Genomic DNA, 16,449 nt, shown 5'->3' with positions numbered 1-16,449 from the left:
AATTTGTTTCCTGATCCATTTTCAAGTAAAATAATTTCAAGACATACATGTTTGACTGTATGGCTGATATCAAAGAATAATAACAGTTATATGTATTTTTAATTAGTATTTTAAAGTATTGCTGATATGAAAATTACAGTTGCTTAGATATCTTTGATTAAAAACTTGGGCCAATAAGTTATCTCATTTGTAATGATTCTTTGAGTTCATAAAGTTCAGAAAATTATAAAACCTCTTTTTGTTGTTGTTGCTTCTTGTAGCTCATATGAAACCTCTGAAGCTAATGAACTATTCTCTACTCCTATGTACAAGTGGGAACATTAATATATTTTCTAATTAAATCTATTTTCAAAGTTTAAGCAAATATAAATCTAGATGATTTGTAGACTTCATTTTTTAAAATATATTTCCTAACAGTAAATAAACAAATTTAACTTTTTTTTTGATAGGGTCTTCACCAATTATTTCAACAAAGCTAATTCTGTCAGTGTTCATTTTATAATTGTGAACAAATAATCCTGCATTTGCACAATCTTTACCATCAGCCCTATGCTCTTTACACAATTAATTATTCACTTTGGAGGAGAACTGAAAGTCCATTTGACTAGGTTTTGGGTAAAATGTCCCGACAACTAAGCTATTCTGCGTGGTAAGCTAAACTCTTTGAGCCCGTTCAGGTGTCTGGGAACTCCTTCATCATCTATCCAGCCAGTGTTTAATACAGGGTGACACTTATTGCCAAACCCAGACAGACTCTTATCTAAAGATTACTGAGCCTCGTGCTTCCTAACTAGAGGTTTCTGGCATATTTTAAAAATTGGATTCTAAAACTTTTCTTATTAAAGGTTCTAAAAACCTATAATCTAGAGAAATATTCTATAAAGACCCCAAGTATAAATATTTTATAAAGACACAAGTAGTAGACTCTACAGATGTGGAGCAAGGCTCACCACAGAGAATAAGATGCAGAATTCTAGGCAGATCTTCTGCTTCTTACCGCCCACCTACCCAAAGATACTCCACTTTTTCCTGCCACCTTCTCTGCCACTGACTTGGGGCAAATTCATGTTATTTCTTTCTCTAGCACTCTTGATATTTAAGAGTGCCTTTCACTGGAACATATGTAATTTAAATTGTTACATTTAGGAACTTTGGGAACTCTGTGTAGGTACATTTATGTAAAGTGGAATTTAAAAACGTAATTCAGTCCAGGAAAGATCTGTGATCTACAGGAGAGACCTGAGCAACAATTACTACAGGTCTTTTCTATATGTTTGCAAAGATCTTGAGCTCTGTTCATACTACATGTGATTTTGAACATAGTCTATTAAATAACCAAAATCTAAGAGAGAAACTAAAATTCTATACTTTTTCCTCTCGGTGTCGTCTCTCCCGCTCTTCAAGTCGCTGAACTTCCGCAAGCTCGACGTTGCGTAACTCCTCATGTACGTGCTGACGGGCCTGCAGGTTCGCCAACTCTTCTTCTTCCATTACTTCCAGAAGAGACTGCTCGATGGTCTTTCCCACCAAAACTTCTAACATTGGTTTAACTTCAAGATCAAAGTCAAAGAGCTTAAACACACAAAACAAAGCAAGTTTAAAATTGTAATCATGAACCAAAGGCTCAGTGAAAAAATATCCGGAAGATGAGCAATAACAGAATACTATTTATTGAGTGTCTTCTGTGTGCCAGACACTGTGCTGGTGTTTTATTCATGGTTTCTGATCCTCAAAATAGCCTGAAGGGCACACAGGCTGTTTACAAGCAAAAAATGATTGAGTCTAAGTTATAAAAAGACCTATGCAATCATCAGAATGAACCTCGATACTCAACAATTTTCAGATAAAACTCTGAAACCCAAGGGAAATGTCCGTCTTTCTTATTCTCTGCCTTTTCTACTCAGTTTTTACTGGTCGTTTTGATAACGGTTTGAAGAACAAAGGAACAAGAATAACGGATATTTTGGTGATTCATCTCTAGGATTTCGAGGCAAATATACCCTTCTATGTAGGTTATGAAAACTTAATTTCCCAATCTCAACGACCGTACTTTCAAATTCCTTCAAATCTTAAATCTCACTGAAGTCATTATGTACATAAGGACTGCCTTCTCTTCTTCAATTTCATAAACTGGCCTATTTATGCATTCCACACTGATATGAAAATGTAATTATTTCAGGATTATTTTCCTAACATAGATCATCTTCATAAAATTTATGTAATCTACAAGGAACTAACAGTGGAACTTTTTATACCAGAGATATTACTTTTATTTGGTACAAATCTGCCTTAATATTCATATATTAAGCAAGTATGCAAACGCACAAAAATTAAATATGTAAATATTCTAAAAACATTTCTAAAAATTTTTATTTCTGAACAGCAAAGAGGGAAAATGAGATCATGGTATTTAAAAACATGCAGACCTACTAGAGAATGGACTTGAGGATACGGGGAGGGGGAAGGGTAAGCTGGGACAAAGCGAGAGAGTGGCATGGACATATATACACTACCAAACGTAAAACAGATAGCTAGTGGGAAGCAGCCGCATAGCACAGGGAGATCAGCTCGGGGCTTTGTGACCACCTAGAGGGGTGGGATAGGGAGGGTGGGAAGGAGGGAGATGCAAGAAGGGGTAGGATTGGGAGGGAGATGCAAGAAGACATATGGGGACATATGTATATGTATAACTAATTCACTTTGTTATAAAGCAGAAATTGACACACCACTGTAAAGCAATTATACTCTAATAAAGATGTTAAAAAATAATTTAAAAAATAACATTTCTGGGTAGCTCAGTATAAAACTATTATAGATAAATTTGGAAAGAAATGCAGTAAGTAGAATCTTCTTGACTGTGAAGTGGTTTGTATTCATGTTAAGCTTTTAAGTAAACCTAACTTTAACTATTTATAAAGAAGATAGAGGGAAGTCCAATAATGTACTATACCTCTCCTTCTAGAATTTGGGTGGCCACATCTTTGCCAGTTTTGGCAGGAATAAAGAGCGGTGTTGGTGGTTTGTCCAAAAATGCATCTGTTTGGCATTCCATATCAACTTCTATTATGCGGTCAGCAATTTCTTCAAGGTATAATTCTAAGAGAACACCATATACATTGAGTTTGAAATTCTGGTCTATTCCAAGTATTTGAAACTACAGTCCCTTCAAAATAGAATTGAATGGATCAGAAAACAAGTCTTGGAATAAAAGTACTCAAATGTGGGGTTCAATTCACATAGTGTGCTAAGCGTTTTTATAATATTTGGAAGACTATAGAGTTACTCAGGCTAGAACATTAATTAAATGTTGAGAAAGCACTGTGCTTTGTATTTGAAAACAGAACTAAAGAAGAGCATGAAACCATAGATGTACGTAAGACACAAAGTATAACACAGGATGCAAAGTTAACGATCCATTTATTTAACGAGTCCTAAGATAGTCAACTTATAAAGATTTTAAAATTCCTGGATATTTAAAAAAACTATGCACCATGTCACTGTGTTACCTGATGTTCCCTCTAGCCTACATATTATAAACAGACATATGAAACCAAATTTCACCTTAGGAATAATTTATATGAGGCAAGGGCAGTATGGTATCACGCAAAGAACATGAGAATCGGAGTCAGATGTTGAACACAGAACCCAGCCAAATTACATCCTCTTTGGGCCTCAGTTTCTTTATGTGTAAAAGGGCTCATAATTATCAGTCACATGGAGTCTTTGTAATAATAAAGGAGATACATAGGAAAAGGACCTGGTGTAGTCTCTGAGATATAAGAAATACTCAACAAAAAGTACCTGCTATTCCATCACTTAATATTCTGATGGTATAAATAAACACTAAAATTTAGCTCTCTCAGAATTACAACTATGTTGGCTAATCACAGACATATACTCATTCTACACTTGGCCTCAACGTAGGGAAAAAACACGGAATGGTCCTCTTCCTTTCATCCTTATTATCCAGAAATATCTCAGATGAATCTATTCACCATCTTGGCAGGGTGCAAGGTGAATGCCGAGTAGTTACACTGGTCCAAGGAGAACACCAAGTACTGTTTGACTATCAAGATTCTATCAACAACACAGCTAGACCCTATAGATCTAGGTAAGCCTCCACAGCTGACAACAGTCAAACAAGAGGAAAAGCCTGGCACTAGCCTAGGAAAGCCCGAATGGCCCTGGGGAGTAAGCAAAGCGAATGGAGAACAGAAGGAGAGACAAGAAGAGGCCATGGTGAGAGAAGTGGGGGACTCAGATCTAAATGGGTTTACTCCCCTCAAAAGACAAAACACCAAAATAAAACTAGATTGCTGTCCTCTCCTGTTGGTCCAACACTGATTCATGTTGGGCTATAAAAAGTAAGAAATAATGCCAGTTTGAGAATAGAATATGTGAAAAGGGCTAAGAGAGAACTTAATTTGGTCATTAAATTCTTTTTTCAAAAACCCCATCTCATACTTGCAGCCATACCCAATATAATAATAATATATAGTCTATGAGTTTGTTTAATGAAGGGACTTCTCCTACCATGTGACTGGGGAAGTACTGGACAGCATAACAGACACATAAATAATATAAAGGCCAAATAAAACGAACTGACTTAGAAAACCAAGCACACCCAGGAGCCACCATGCCAATGGCGGGCCCACATACCTGTCTGTACATCTACATGCTTTCTGCCTTCCACGGGTTCGGGCGTTCGTGGTCTGAGCTCTTCTTGGGCTCGTTTTTTGGCAAGAGCCCTCCTCTTAGCCTGCTGCTGTCTCTGAATCTCTGCAGGATCGGGCTGCTCAGGCTGAGTGACAGAAAAGGCTTCTAAAATTTAGAAAATATTTCTCAAAGCATATAGGACTGCTGTTCCAAAAGTGACTCCTGGATGGTATAAAAGCCTCTGTCAGAGAATGCCTCTTGATTATCATCAGTGACTTGATGATTAAAAATTTATTTGAACTTTGTCTGGTAATTACAAAGGTATCTGACAAAACATATAAAGTAACTTCAATTTATGACTGTTAATTAAAATGGGTGCAGAATCCCATCTAATAAATTGTTTTTCCTCATTCAAGGATTTTTACCATGAACTCCTCTGGGGCCTAGTAAACCGATACAACCACTCAGTCACAGTAAATTTTAATGTGTAGTTAAGAAATTGAAAAGCGCTCGAATTTTTTAAAAATCTGATTTCATGGACAGAATTTCCTTAAAAACTATATTAGCTCACAAAGAAAATATCCTCAGTCCAAACGAAGCCTGTCCAAGTGCACAAAATAGTAGCTAAGGGATTAAAAGTATAATTATTCACAGTAGTCCTGCAATATGTGGCAGTCCTTGATTTCATACTCATATCTAATTCTGTAGTCCTTCTCTATAGCTAACTTATCTTATCTCAAGGTAAATATGAAAAGAAAAGGAGAAATATAAAAGTACTTTACATGAAAATTTTTAATATTTAAAATTAGACTTCTAAAAACATTTTAATTGAAATTGTAGTTTTTTAAAAAAGAAAAAAGAAAATTACCTATAATCCCATCTTCCTAATACAATGGCTACTGCTATTGAAATGCATACAGTGTTTGTGAAGTTGTGGTGATACCATACATTTTATACTGTTTTCCTAACTTAACACTACCTATCGTAAATTTTCCCCATATTCACATTATATAGTGGAAAGAAGAGCATTGGCTCTGAAGCTCAAATTCCAACTCCTTAATTTATTAATTACTAGGATTAGTAAAGCTTGGACTAATAACCCACATTTTCAGATATTCAGTTTTCTCATCTGTACAATGGGAATAACATCTGTTAAGTTTTAGATTATAAGGAACAAATCAGATGATAATGTAACAAGTCTAACACAATACCTGTCATAGAATAGCTCTTCCCTTACATAATTATTATTTCCTTTTATTATAAAATAACCACCAAAAAGAAAGAAATATCTTTACCAAAAAGAAAGAAATATCACCTACAGTTTTATTTTTCTAATACAATTACTAATATCATTTTGGGATTCTTCAATGGAGGACTTTTCCTTTGTATAATGTGTATATTCTACATTATTATAAATATCATGCTTGATTTATTTCTATTTTTTAATGTAATAGAATTATAAATGTCAGCCTTGAAAGATTTAGGGTAACAGAAATACAACAAGTTCATTTTAGAAATGCATTGCCTAACTTAACTGTTTCAGATCTAGTTATAATCTCTTTTTAAAAAAGTTTTATTTTGAAATAATTCACAGAAATTTGCAAAAATTGTACATAGCGTCCTGTGTATGCTTCACCCAGCTTCTTTCAATGGTGACATCTTATACAATTATAACAAAATATCAAAATCAGGAAATTAACATATAAGATATTAACAGATCTTACTCGGTTTTCACAATTTTTACAGGCATTGATTTGCGTCTGTGTATATTATTCTATATGATTTTATATATAGATTTGTGTAACCACTACCACAATAAAGATAGAGACCTATCTCATTGCCCCAAAGGAGCCTCTTTTATATTTCTCCAAGTCCCACCTTCAATTCTGTTCTCCATCTCTAGATTTTGTCTTTTTAAGAATGTTATATACAAGGAATCATTCAGAATGTAACCTTTTGAGATTGCCTTTTTTTCACTAAGCATAATGTCCTTGAGGTCCACCCAGGTTATTACCTGTATCAATACTTCATTCCTTTTTTTAAAAAAAATTTATGTATTTATTTATTTTTGGCTGGGTTAGGTCTTCGCCGCTGCACTCTGGCTTTCTCTAGTTGCTGCGAGCAGGGGCTACTCTTTGTTGCGGTGCACAGGCTTCTCATTGCAGTGGCTTCTCTTGCTGCAGAGCACGGGCTCTAGGCGCATGGGCTTCGGTAGTTGCAGCACATGGGCTCAGCAGTTGTGGCTCACGGGCTCTAGAGCGCAGGCTCAGTAGTTGTGGCGCACGGGCTTAGTTACTCCGTGGCATGTGGGATCTTCCCAGACCAGGGCTTTAACCTGTGTCCCCTGCACTGGCAGGCGGATTCTTAACCACTGCACCACCAGGGAAGCCCTCATGGCTTTTTGTTAGCAGTGCTTGATTGCATGAATGTACCAGGTTTGTTTAACCATTTACCTACTGAAAGACACTTGGTTTTTTCAGTTTTTTGGCTATTATGAATAAAGCTGCTACAAATGTTCATTTGTGAACAGGTTAATATGTGAACATATGTTCCCATTTCTCTGGGATAAATGTCTAAGAGTTAAATTGTGGACTTGAATGGTAAGTGCTTGTTAGTTTTTATAAGCAGCCACTTAACGATTTTCTAGGGTCCATGTACCATTTTACATTTCAAACTGCAATCTACCAGAGTTCCAGTTGCTCTACATCCTCACAAGCACTTCATCTTACTATTATTTTAAAATTTTAGCTTTTCTAACAGGTGTGTAGTTACATCATTGTGGTTTTAATTTGTATTTCTCTAATTTGTATTTCCCTAATCTTGGTTTCAAGACTTTTTTTGTTTTTTGCTTTTGGAAGTTTGATTTTGATGTGTCTTGGTGAAAATTTGTAGGTTTATGCCTTTTGTCAAACTCGTGGAATTTTCAGGCACTATTTCTTTGAGTATTTTTTCAAATCCCACACTTTTCCTCCTTTCCTGGGACTGAATTTAGATATTTTGTTATTGTTCCTCAGATCTCTGAGGCTTTTTTGGGGGCAGGCGTCTATTTTCTACCTGTTCTTCAGACCAGGTAATTCCACTGATTTGTTTCTGTATTGACTGACTGTTTCCTATGTCATCTCCAATAAGTCCATCTGAGAGGTTTTTATTTTGGTTATTGTATTTTTCAGTTCTATATTTTCCATTTGGTTCATTTTAATCTTGTCTGTTTCTTTGCAAAGATTTTCTATTTTTTTCCATTTGTTTCAAGAAAGTTCATAATTGTTCATTTTTGATTGAAGTATTTTTATGATGACCACTTTAAAAGTCTTGTCAGGTTACTCCTACATCTGAGTCATCTTGGCGTTGTCATCTCTTGATTGATTTTTCTCATTCAAGTTGTGACTGTCCTGGTTCTTGGTACAATTGAGTGATTTTTAAATTGTCTTCTGGACATGTTGGGTATTATGCTGTGAGACTATGGGTCTTAATCGTTTTAGCAGGAAGTCACCCCTTTTGTTTTAGTGCACAGGTGTGAGTGGAGAGGAAAGTTTACCACCATGCAGTGAAAGCAGGGTGCCAACCTGCATCACCTCACTGGTGCCAGGTGGGGGTGATAGTTCAGCTCCTTGCTATGCTCCACTGACACTAGCGTTGGAGTGTAGGGGAGTTGAGTTCTGGCTAGCACTGCCTCTTACTACCTTGTTCCTCCTTGTTGCCGTCAGGTAGGGTTGAAAATTCAGCTCCCTCCTGGCTCAGCTGATGCCACCCCAGAAAAAGTAGGGGATCCATTTATACCATCTCTTACCACCTCACTGCCCCGGGTGAGGTGGCACTTCAGCCTCCTGCTCTGCCCTTGTTGACACCAACTCCGTGGATTAATCAGAGGACTGATTCGTATTGTTGCTGTCACGTGGAGATGTTAAAAGGCCCAGCTCTCCACCTTAGCCTCACCAATGGCCATGTGGAGGGGCAGCGCGGTTTATCCATTGGTGTGTGGCTGGAGGAGGGCTACAATGCTAAGGAGGTTTCTGTTGCACGAGGCCACCCTCTACCTTTGGACAGAGGGAGCAGGCTTTTCTTAGGGTGTGCCAGGTTCCAGGGTGTTCGTGGTTGCAGGTTGCAGGCTTCTCTGGCACTCTGGGATATGTGAGAGGCAAAAAGAAAACCCATGGACTCATTGCCATGTTGTTCAAGTCCAGAGGCTCCTAGCCAGTCCACTTTCTTCTTTCTACCTTTCAGAATCTTCCTGTTTGTTTGTGGTGCTACATCCAGGGTTTTTTAGTTGTAAAAGGAGGAATAGGAAGGAATTGGTGAATTCCTACATGTCTGGAACTGGAAGTCTGAGTATACTTTTAAAGTGAGGTGTTGATGAACTGACTAAAGAACTAAAAAAAAATGTACCAAATCATCATAATATTAATTTTTTTAAAAAGGACTAAAAAAGCAGTGATTCTCCATTCTACTCTTGTTTGAGGTCTGGCAGTATTCATTCTACTGCCACAGGAAGATGCTGGAACATGTCTATATCGCATGGTTGAGCTATTGTTTCTAAATGTGGGCCCCTGAGCTGGCTGTGCCAGAACCGCCCAGGGAAGTTTACTAATACTACATACCCGTGGCCAACTTCTGGAGGTTCTAATGCAGCAGACGCATGGTATGCTGAAGCATATATATTTTTGAGTTTTCTAGGTGATTTTGATATATGCTGATTCAGAATGTCTAACATCCCATACATCCCATGTGGTGTTAAGCATTTATATGTCAAATAGTGTTTACAAGTTAACTATATTTCATTTCTGTGCCAAGAAATCATTCTTTTTTTAAATTTAATTTTTTTAATACAGCAGGTTCTTATTAGTTATCTATTTTATACATATTAGAGCACATATGTCAATCCCCAAGAAATCATTCTTAATATCACACTATATCTTACTCATCTCTGTATCCTACATACCCAGCACAGGACTTAAAACTCAATAAATATTTGTTGAGTGAACTAAAGAAAAGAAGCATAATTCAGACTTTTTGATTAAATAATGATAACAGTATTGGAGCATGAGATAATTTAAACAAACCTAAATATATTAGACCAGTGCTACTGAAAGTGTGGTCCTCAGACTCGTGTTGTCTGTGAGCTATTTGAACTGGTCTATAACAATTTAATTATAGAAACTGAGAGTAAACATTTGGAAACTTTTAGAATAGATCTCCACAGTTCTATTAACCTAGTAAAAAATTGGGGTTTGTATTTTTAAAAATACTTTTAATTGTGGTAAAATACACATAACATAAAATTTACCATCTTAACCATTTTTAAGTGCACAGTTCAGTGGCATTAACTACATTCACATTGTGCAACCGTCACCACCATCCATCTCCAGAACTCTTTTCATCTTGTAAAAAGGAAACTCCGTACCCATTAAATAACTACTCCCTATTCCCCCATCCCTGGCAACCACTATCTGGTTTGTATTTTGCATGTCTTTTTTTTTTTTCATTTCATTTTTCTAGCAATTCATCTTTATTTTATTTCATAAATGTGTTAGTCTATAACAGATTAGAAATTAAAAGAAACAAAAATTGGTCCTTCACCACAAGAATGCTCTGTGTTATACTATTCAAATTATACTTACCAGTGGTACTGTCTGCAGAGCATAAGTGTTGCCTCGGATCACCCTTCTGTCATACATTATGTTTCCGTAATGCATAGGTTCTTCAGCTCTGTAAAAAAGCAAATTCTAAATAATGACTGTAATAGAGTATTGGTATCTATGAAGTCAATTCATTTTTTAAAATTGAAGTATACTTGATTTACAGTGTTGTGTTAGTTTCAGGTGTACAGCAAAGTGATTCAATTATACATATATATATATTTTTTCAGATTCTTTTCCATTATAAGGTATTACAAGATATTGAATGTAGTTCCCTGTGCTATATAGTAGGTCCTTGTTGTTTATCTGTTTCATATATAGTAATGTGTATCTGTTAACCCCAAATTCCCAATTTATTCCTCTCCCCCTTTCCCCTTTGGTAATCATAAGTTTGTTTTCTATGTCTGTGAGTCTATTTCTGTTCTGTTAATAAGTTCAATTGTATCACTTCTTTAGATTCCACATATAAGTGATGTCATATTTGTCTTTCTCTGTCTGAAGTCAACTCATTTTTAATAGGATTTAGAAATGAAAATATTTTCATTTAAGATGAAAATACTTTGATTTTTTTTTTAGCACAGTCCATAAAGTAAGGAGACAAATGGAATGTTTATTATAAAGCCAGGTGCTTCACAGATATTATTTATTGCTCACAATAAGCTTCAAGTTGGGAATGATGGTTGCCATTTGACTGAAGAGAAAGTAGACCCAGAAAGGAATCTGACCAAGGTCACCTAGCTAGTGAGAGGTGGAGCTAGATTTAGGATGCAAATCTGTTAGACTACTTAACAAACCTGAAAAGAGCCCAGGTGAAATGGGACTTGCTCTAAAGGACTGAAAAAATTTTGATTCCAGAATTGAAAAGTTACATTAATAGAATCAGGCTTAAAACATAAGTTACATTTATTATTGTTCTTTAACCTCCAAGCTATTTTAAAATGATATTTTTAAAATATTAATAAAATTTTAACTTCAGAGGTCAGAATGATCAATAGTGAAAAATACACAGCTGATATTTTCATTTGAAATTCTGTAAACGATATGCCATTTGTGGTTATGAAACCAAATAGCGACCTGTACCAATAACAGTACTCTCTCAGAAATGATTCTGTTAGGGGTAGTAAATTGCTTGTTTATCACATACTGAAACCACTACTGGATAGCCTGGCATCATATTACTCAAAACCCAGACATGCTTCACTGCTCATCTTACTCGACTCCTGGACAGTGTTCGGCTCAGCCAGCCACTTCCCCGCTGAAGTGCTCTCCATCCCAGGCCTCCCTGATACCACCATATTATTCTGAACGCTCTTCTGCTTTTTCTCTGACTCCTTTCTCAGCCAGGTATTTGCTAGTCACCCCCACTGAAGAATTTCCTCATGATTCAGCCTTCTCTTGTCCTGAGTTGACCTCATCCACTCTCAAGGCTTCACTTAATGTCCATATACCTAAAACTCCCAATTTTATCTTTAGCTTAGAACTCTCCTCTGAGCTCCAGACTGTACAGCCAGTTGACATGCGTGATGACATCTCACTCAAATGTCTCAAAGGCAACCTCAAAATTGAACTAATTATCGTTTTCCCACTCCAACTTGTTACTTCTGTAGTGTTCTCTATTTCATTAAATGGTACTACTAATCACCCAATTGGTTTAGAAGCCTGGGAGTCATCCATGACTCTTCCCTCTTCCCCATTTTCTACAACCAGCAAATCCTATTGATTCTACCCCCCAAATCTTTCTGGCATCCATCCACTGCTCACTGCCACCACTATCGTTTACTGGGACTGTTGCAGAAGTCTCTTAGTCTCTTAACTGTGTGGAACAACATTTCTTTCCAACATTTCTATCCACTGTAGCCAGTGATCTTTCAGAATGGAAAAATCCAAACATAATGCTTACTTGATTAAAGCCTCCTAGTGCTAATTAAAAGTGATAGGATAAATTTTGGTTTTGTTTTTATGATATCAAAGACAAAAAGAAAAAAAAGTCCATAACACCTATTGCTGGAGAGGATGTGGGAAAAAGGATACGTTTAAACATTTCTGGAGGAAAGATATTTTGTTCCATTTGTCTGTATTAAAAAAACACATGACTTAACAATCCCACCCTGGGAATCTGCCTCATAGATATATAAAAGCCAGTACATAAGGCTATTTACTGAAACTTCCTTCTTTGTGGTTAAAAACTTGAAGTGAACTTAATATCTATCAATAGTGGAAAATTTTAATAACATATGGTATCAGGGGATATCATGCTGCTATTAAAAATAATTGGAGGAATTTCCACAAAGAATTAAGTGAGTGAAGGAAGATGTTGAGAAATGTGTATGTTACCACTGCTATGAAGTAAAGCCCTTGTAGCTGTGTATGTGTATGTATATATTTATACACGTGTACATAAACATGTGAGCCTGGAGAAAAGTACAGAAGTATTCATTCAAAGTCATTAACATGGTTTGGGGGCAGGAGAGGGAGAGTAGGTTTGCAAGGGAAGGGGCTGGGGAATAAGGCTGTACTAAGAAAACCCACAGGCATGAGTGATAGGATAATTATTAAAAGATTAGATATGTATGTGCATGTATACATAAAAAAATTAGGGAAAAAAGGAATTAGAGCTTATAAAATAGGGGGAAGCCAACTGCAGATTAATGTGTGAAGTATGATTCTATTTTGGAAATAAACCTTCTATACATATGTGCATATGCTCCTGTATGAGTGAACAAGCAAGGAGGTGTGGAAGAATAAGATTTTTTAAAAATTTATTTATTTTGCCTGCATTGGGTCTTTGCTGTGCACGGGCTTTCTCTAGTTGTGGCGAGGGGGGGCTACTCTTCGTTGTGGTGCATGGGCTCATTGCTGTGGCTTCTCTCGCTGCGGAGCACAGGCTCTAGGCACGCAGGCTTCAGTAGTTGTGGTGTGTGGGCTCAGTAGTTGTGGCTCACGGGCTCTAGAGCACAGGCTCAGTAGTTGTGGCGCACGGGCTTACCTGCTCTGCGGCATGTGGGATCTTCCCGGACCAGGGGAGGATCGAACCCATGTCCCCTGCATTGGCAGGCGGATTCTTAACCACTGCGCCACCAGGGAAGCCCGAGATTGTTAAATTTGGTTACAACAAGAAAGTGGGAGTAGAGGTCGGTGGGAGATAATTAACTCTGCCTTTATTCCCCCTTATTTTGTATTCTTCATTTGCTTCAACAAGCATATATTACTTTTATAAACTGAAAATCACCAATAAGGATAATTTTAAACTGAAAAATCAAAGACATAATATAAAAGAACTCCTTCCAAAGGCTTGAATCAACAGATTACTTGAATATACCAATCAACTAACTCTATAAAAAAAAAGAAATTGTTCCTAATGAACCACCATTGATTCTTATTTCAACTGTTGGTGTGATTTAATAGGAAGGATTTGTAAGCAACCACTTAAAGGCACCAGGAAGTATTTCTCAAAGGAGTCCCTTTTAAAATTGAATCCTTTTATAATATAAATAATTTAAATTTAAATTTCCTTGTTTTGGCTTTCTTAAAGTGGTAGACATTTATTATAAAAGAAGTCTTGGGCCTCCCTGGTGGCGCAGTGGTTGGGAGTCCGCCTGTCGATGCAGGGGACGCGGGTTCGGGCCCCGGTCCGGGAAGATCTCACGTGCCGCGGAGTGGCTGGGCCCGTGAGCCATGGCCGCTGAGCCTGCGCGTCCGGAGCCTGTGCTCCGCAATGGGAGAGGCCCCACCAGTGAGAGGCCCGCGTACAGCAAAAAAGAAAAAAAAAAAAAAAAAAAGTCTTTATTGTCAGAATAAGATAATTATGAATTTAGACTCTGTTTGAAATAAGCATCAAGAGCTACACTGCTCCTGTTCAGTCATTAATTCAACAATTTGTGTTGAGTGCTACGTGTCAGGCAGAGTCTTAAGTGAACAAAAGTCACAAAGGTTCCTGCTTGCATGGAGCCTGAATTCTTGTAAAGTTCTGCTGATTCCAAAATTTGAGGCTTACGGCAAGAACTTTAAGAGAACCATAACATTTAACGCCCTTTCCAAATATGGATATTTGAATATTTGCAAATACTGATGAATGTAAAAGTACAATTTGGGGTCCAGCATGTTAGGATAACCTGATTCCTGTCCAAAGGCTGCTGTGGAAACAGCTTTAGTTGGCTCCCATTTTGGACACGCTATTGTGTGTGACACCTTTTTTTTTTGCTGTACGCGGGCCTGTCACTGTTGTGGCCTCTCCCGTTGCGGAGCACAGGCTCCGGACGCGCAGGCTCGGCGGCCATGGCTCACGGGCCCAGCCGCTCCGCGGCATGTGGGACCCTCCCGGACCGGGGCACGAACCCGTGTCCCCTGCATCGGCAGGTGGACTCTCAACCACTGCGCCACCAGGGAAGCCCTGTGTGACACCTTTTTACCTCAGTTTCTTCATTTGCATAATGGAGTTATAGACCAAGTTCACAGCACTGGGGACTACGTAAGAAAATGTCTGTAAATGCCCCTAGAAGGTGCTTGCATGGCACATAGTCGGCCAACAGTAAACATCACTTGACTCAAACTTAGTGAAATAAGTCGGTTCCGTCCACATGTTATCAATCATGCCAGCATGATTTCTTGCCCTTTCTTGCTTCAGTTCTCCACACCACGGGAGAGTTCTTTAGGGGAGGAAATTTTATATTTCGCAGAGCGTAGAAAAGAGAAAGCAGCATACGCAGGTTTTGCCAGGGCGAAGGGGCCAGGACCCCGCGGCCCCGGGACGTGGGGGGGTGGGGGTGGGGGTGGAGACCACAGAGGGGTTGGTTGGCTCACTCACTGCTGCATCTGGTCGTCCCGGTAACAGCGGCGCCGGCCAGGCAGGGCCCGGGGCCGGCTGGTGTAGGTGTAGGTGGCCATGGCTGGAGAGGCGCGGTCCGTCAACGTGCAGGCCACGCCCAGGGTCAGACCGCTTCGCTTTCGGTGAAGTTTGGGTTCGAAGCAGGTGGCCACAAAAGTGTCGTGGGAGCCGGAGAGGTGCACGTAGTGCCAAGGGCAGGGATTCCGCGACGCAAGGAGACGCGGCAAGAAGGGAAGCGGGCGGGACGGGAAGTTGCCAGGGCAGGAGGTGGGAGCTACACTCGGCTTACTCGGTGCAGCACTGAGCCCGCCGGCGCCACCCGCACCGGTTGCCCAGCAACCCAGCGTTCCGGCTGGAAGCGGGACCTCAGGGAAGTTCCTGCTGGAGGGTTTCGGGGGAAGACCAGTGCGCCGGGGCATTTCCGGTCTTGACTCCGCCCACCCAAGTCTACCTTGTAGATGCACCTGCGCGTGAAGGAGGCGGGCGTGGCAGACCCCCGCGGAGGCTTGAGGAGGACGGCCGTGGTCCTCGGTCCCACTTTTGAGTGTGGCTTTGCGGGGCCTGTGTTGGCGCCGTTCTCCCAGGCCTCGTTCCTCGGGGGCCGCCCTCGGCTGCTTCTCCCGGCACTGACGCCGCGCCTCTACTTCGGGCTGTCCACCTACGGTCGCACACGCGTGGCACCCGGGTTCCTAGCTCTGTTACGTGCCAGGGCCGGGCCAGGGCTTCCCTGGTGCCTCCCAGCACCGCCACCTCTCCCGCCCCAGGGGCCGCCTGCCGCCGTCCTCCGCAGCTGGTCTGCATTCTCCGCCTTCTCTGCTTACCGCTCTGTTGCTAGTCCTACAAGGGACCCTCGGGCGCACGGAGCGTGAAGGCCTGCCCCACCGACGTGTCATTTTGGGAAAGGGTGGGCACTTTCTTGAGTCTTTTAGGCCCCCTTTGCCCTGAAGAATGAAGCATCATGGGGTGAGTCTGCCCTTAGAAACGCAATGGATTGGTTTTAGTACTGGCAATGTAAGAATATTGGTTTGTGTAAGTGAAGTTTAGGCATCCCTGAGCGATCGGTTATTTGCATTTGCGTTTGCGTTCTTCAATTCAGTTAAGTGCTGTGTGGATTTAAATGCAGGTTCTGCAACGTACTAGCCCTGTAACCTCTGGCAAGGTAATGTTTTTGTGCTTCATCTTGCTAATTTGCAAAATAGGGGTAATAGAATTTATCTCTTAAGAGTTTGTCATGAGGATTAAAAGAGTTAAGAGTAAAATACGTAGAACTGTATCTGGTAAATGATAAGGCATTCTATTAAGATCGAGATCCCTCCTGTGCTTTGAAGCTTATGG

General features: G+C 39.5%; 1 protein-coding gene across 1 annotated transcript in view; it reads right to left on the bottom strand.

Annotated features, from left to right (window-relative positions):
- Positions 1–16,045, bottom strand: part of RSPH3 (radial spoke head 3) — a 28,998-nt gene extending 12,953 nt beyond the window's left edge. The window contains 6 exon segments of the mRNA XM_067701632.1: positions 1,369–1,572; positions 2,951–3,096; positions 4,660–4,801; positions 10,272–10,359; positions 15,094–15,632; positions 15,634–16,045. Of these exon segments, the coding sequence (XP_067557733.1) occupies positions 1,369–1,572; positions 2,951–3,096; positions 4,660–4,801; positions 10,272–10,359; positions 15,094–15,632; positions 15,634–15,915 (1,401 nt within the window). The 5' untranslated portion in view covers positions 15,916–16,045.
- Positions 16,046–16,449: the final 404 nt, after the last annotated feature.

Source organism: Pseudorca crassidens, chromosome 13, assembly GCF_039906515.1.
Source record: "Pseudorca crassidens isolate mPseCra1 chromosome 13, mPseCra1.hap1, whole genome shotgun sequence".
In the NCBI taxonomy this organism is placed as follows: domain Eukaryota; kingdom Metazoa; phylum Chordata; class Mammalia; order Artiodactyla; family Delphinidae; genus Pseudorca; species Pseudorca crassidens.
This window is presented reverse-complemented; position numbering and strand designations above follow the sequence as displayed.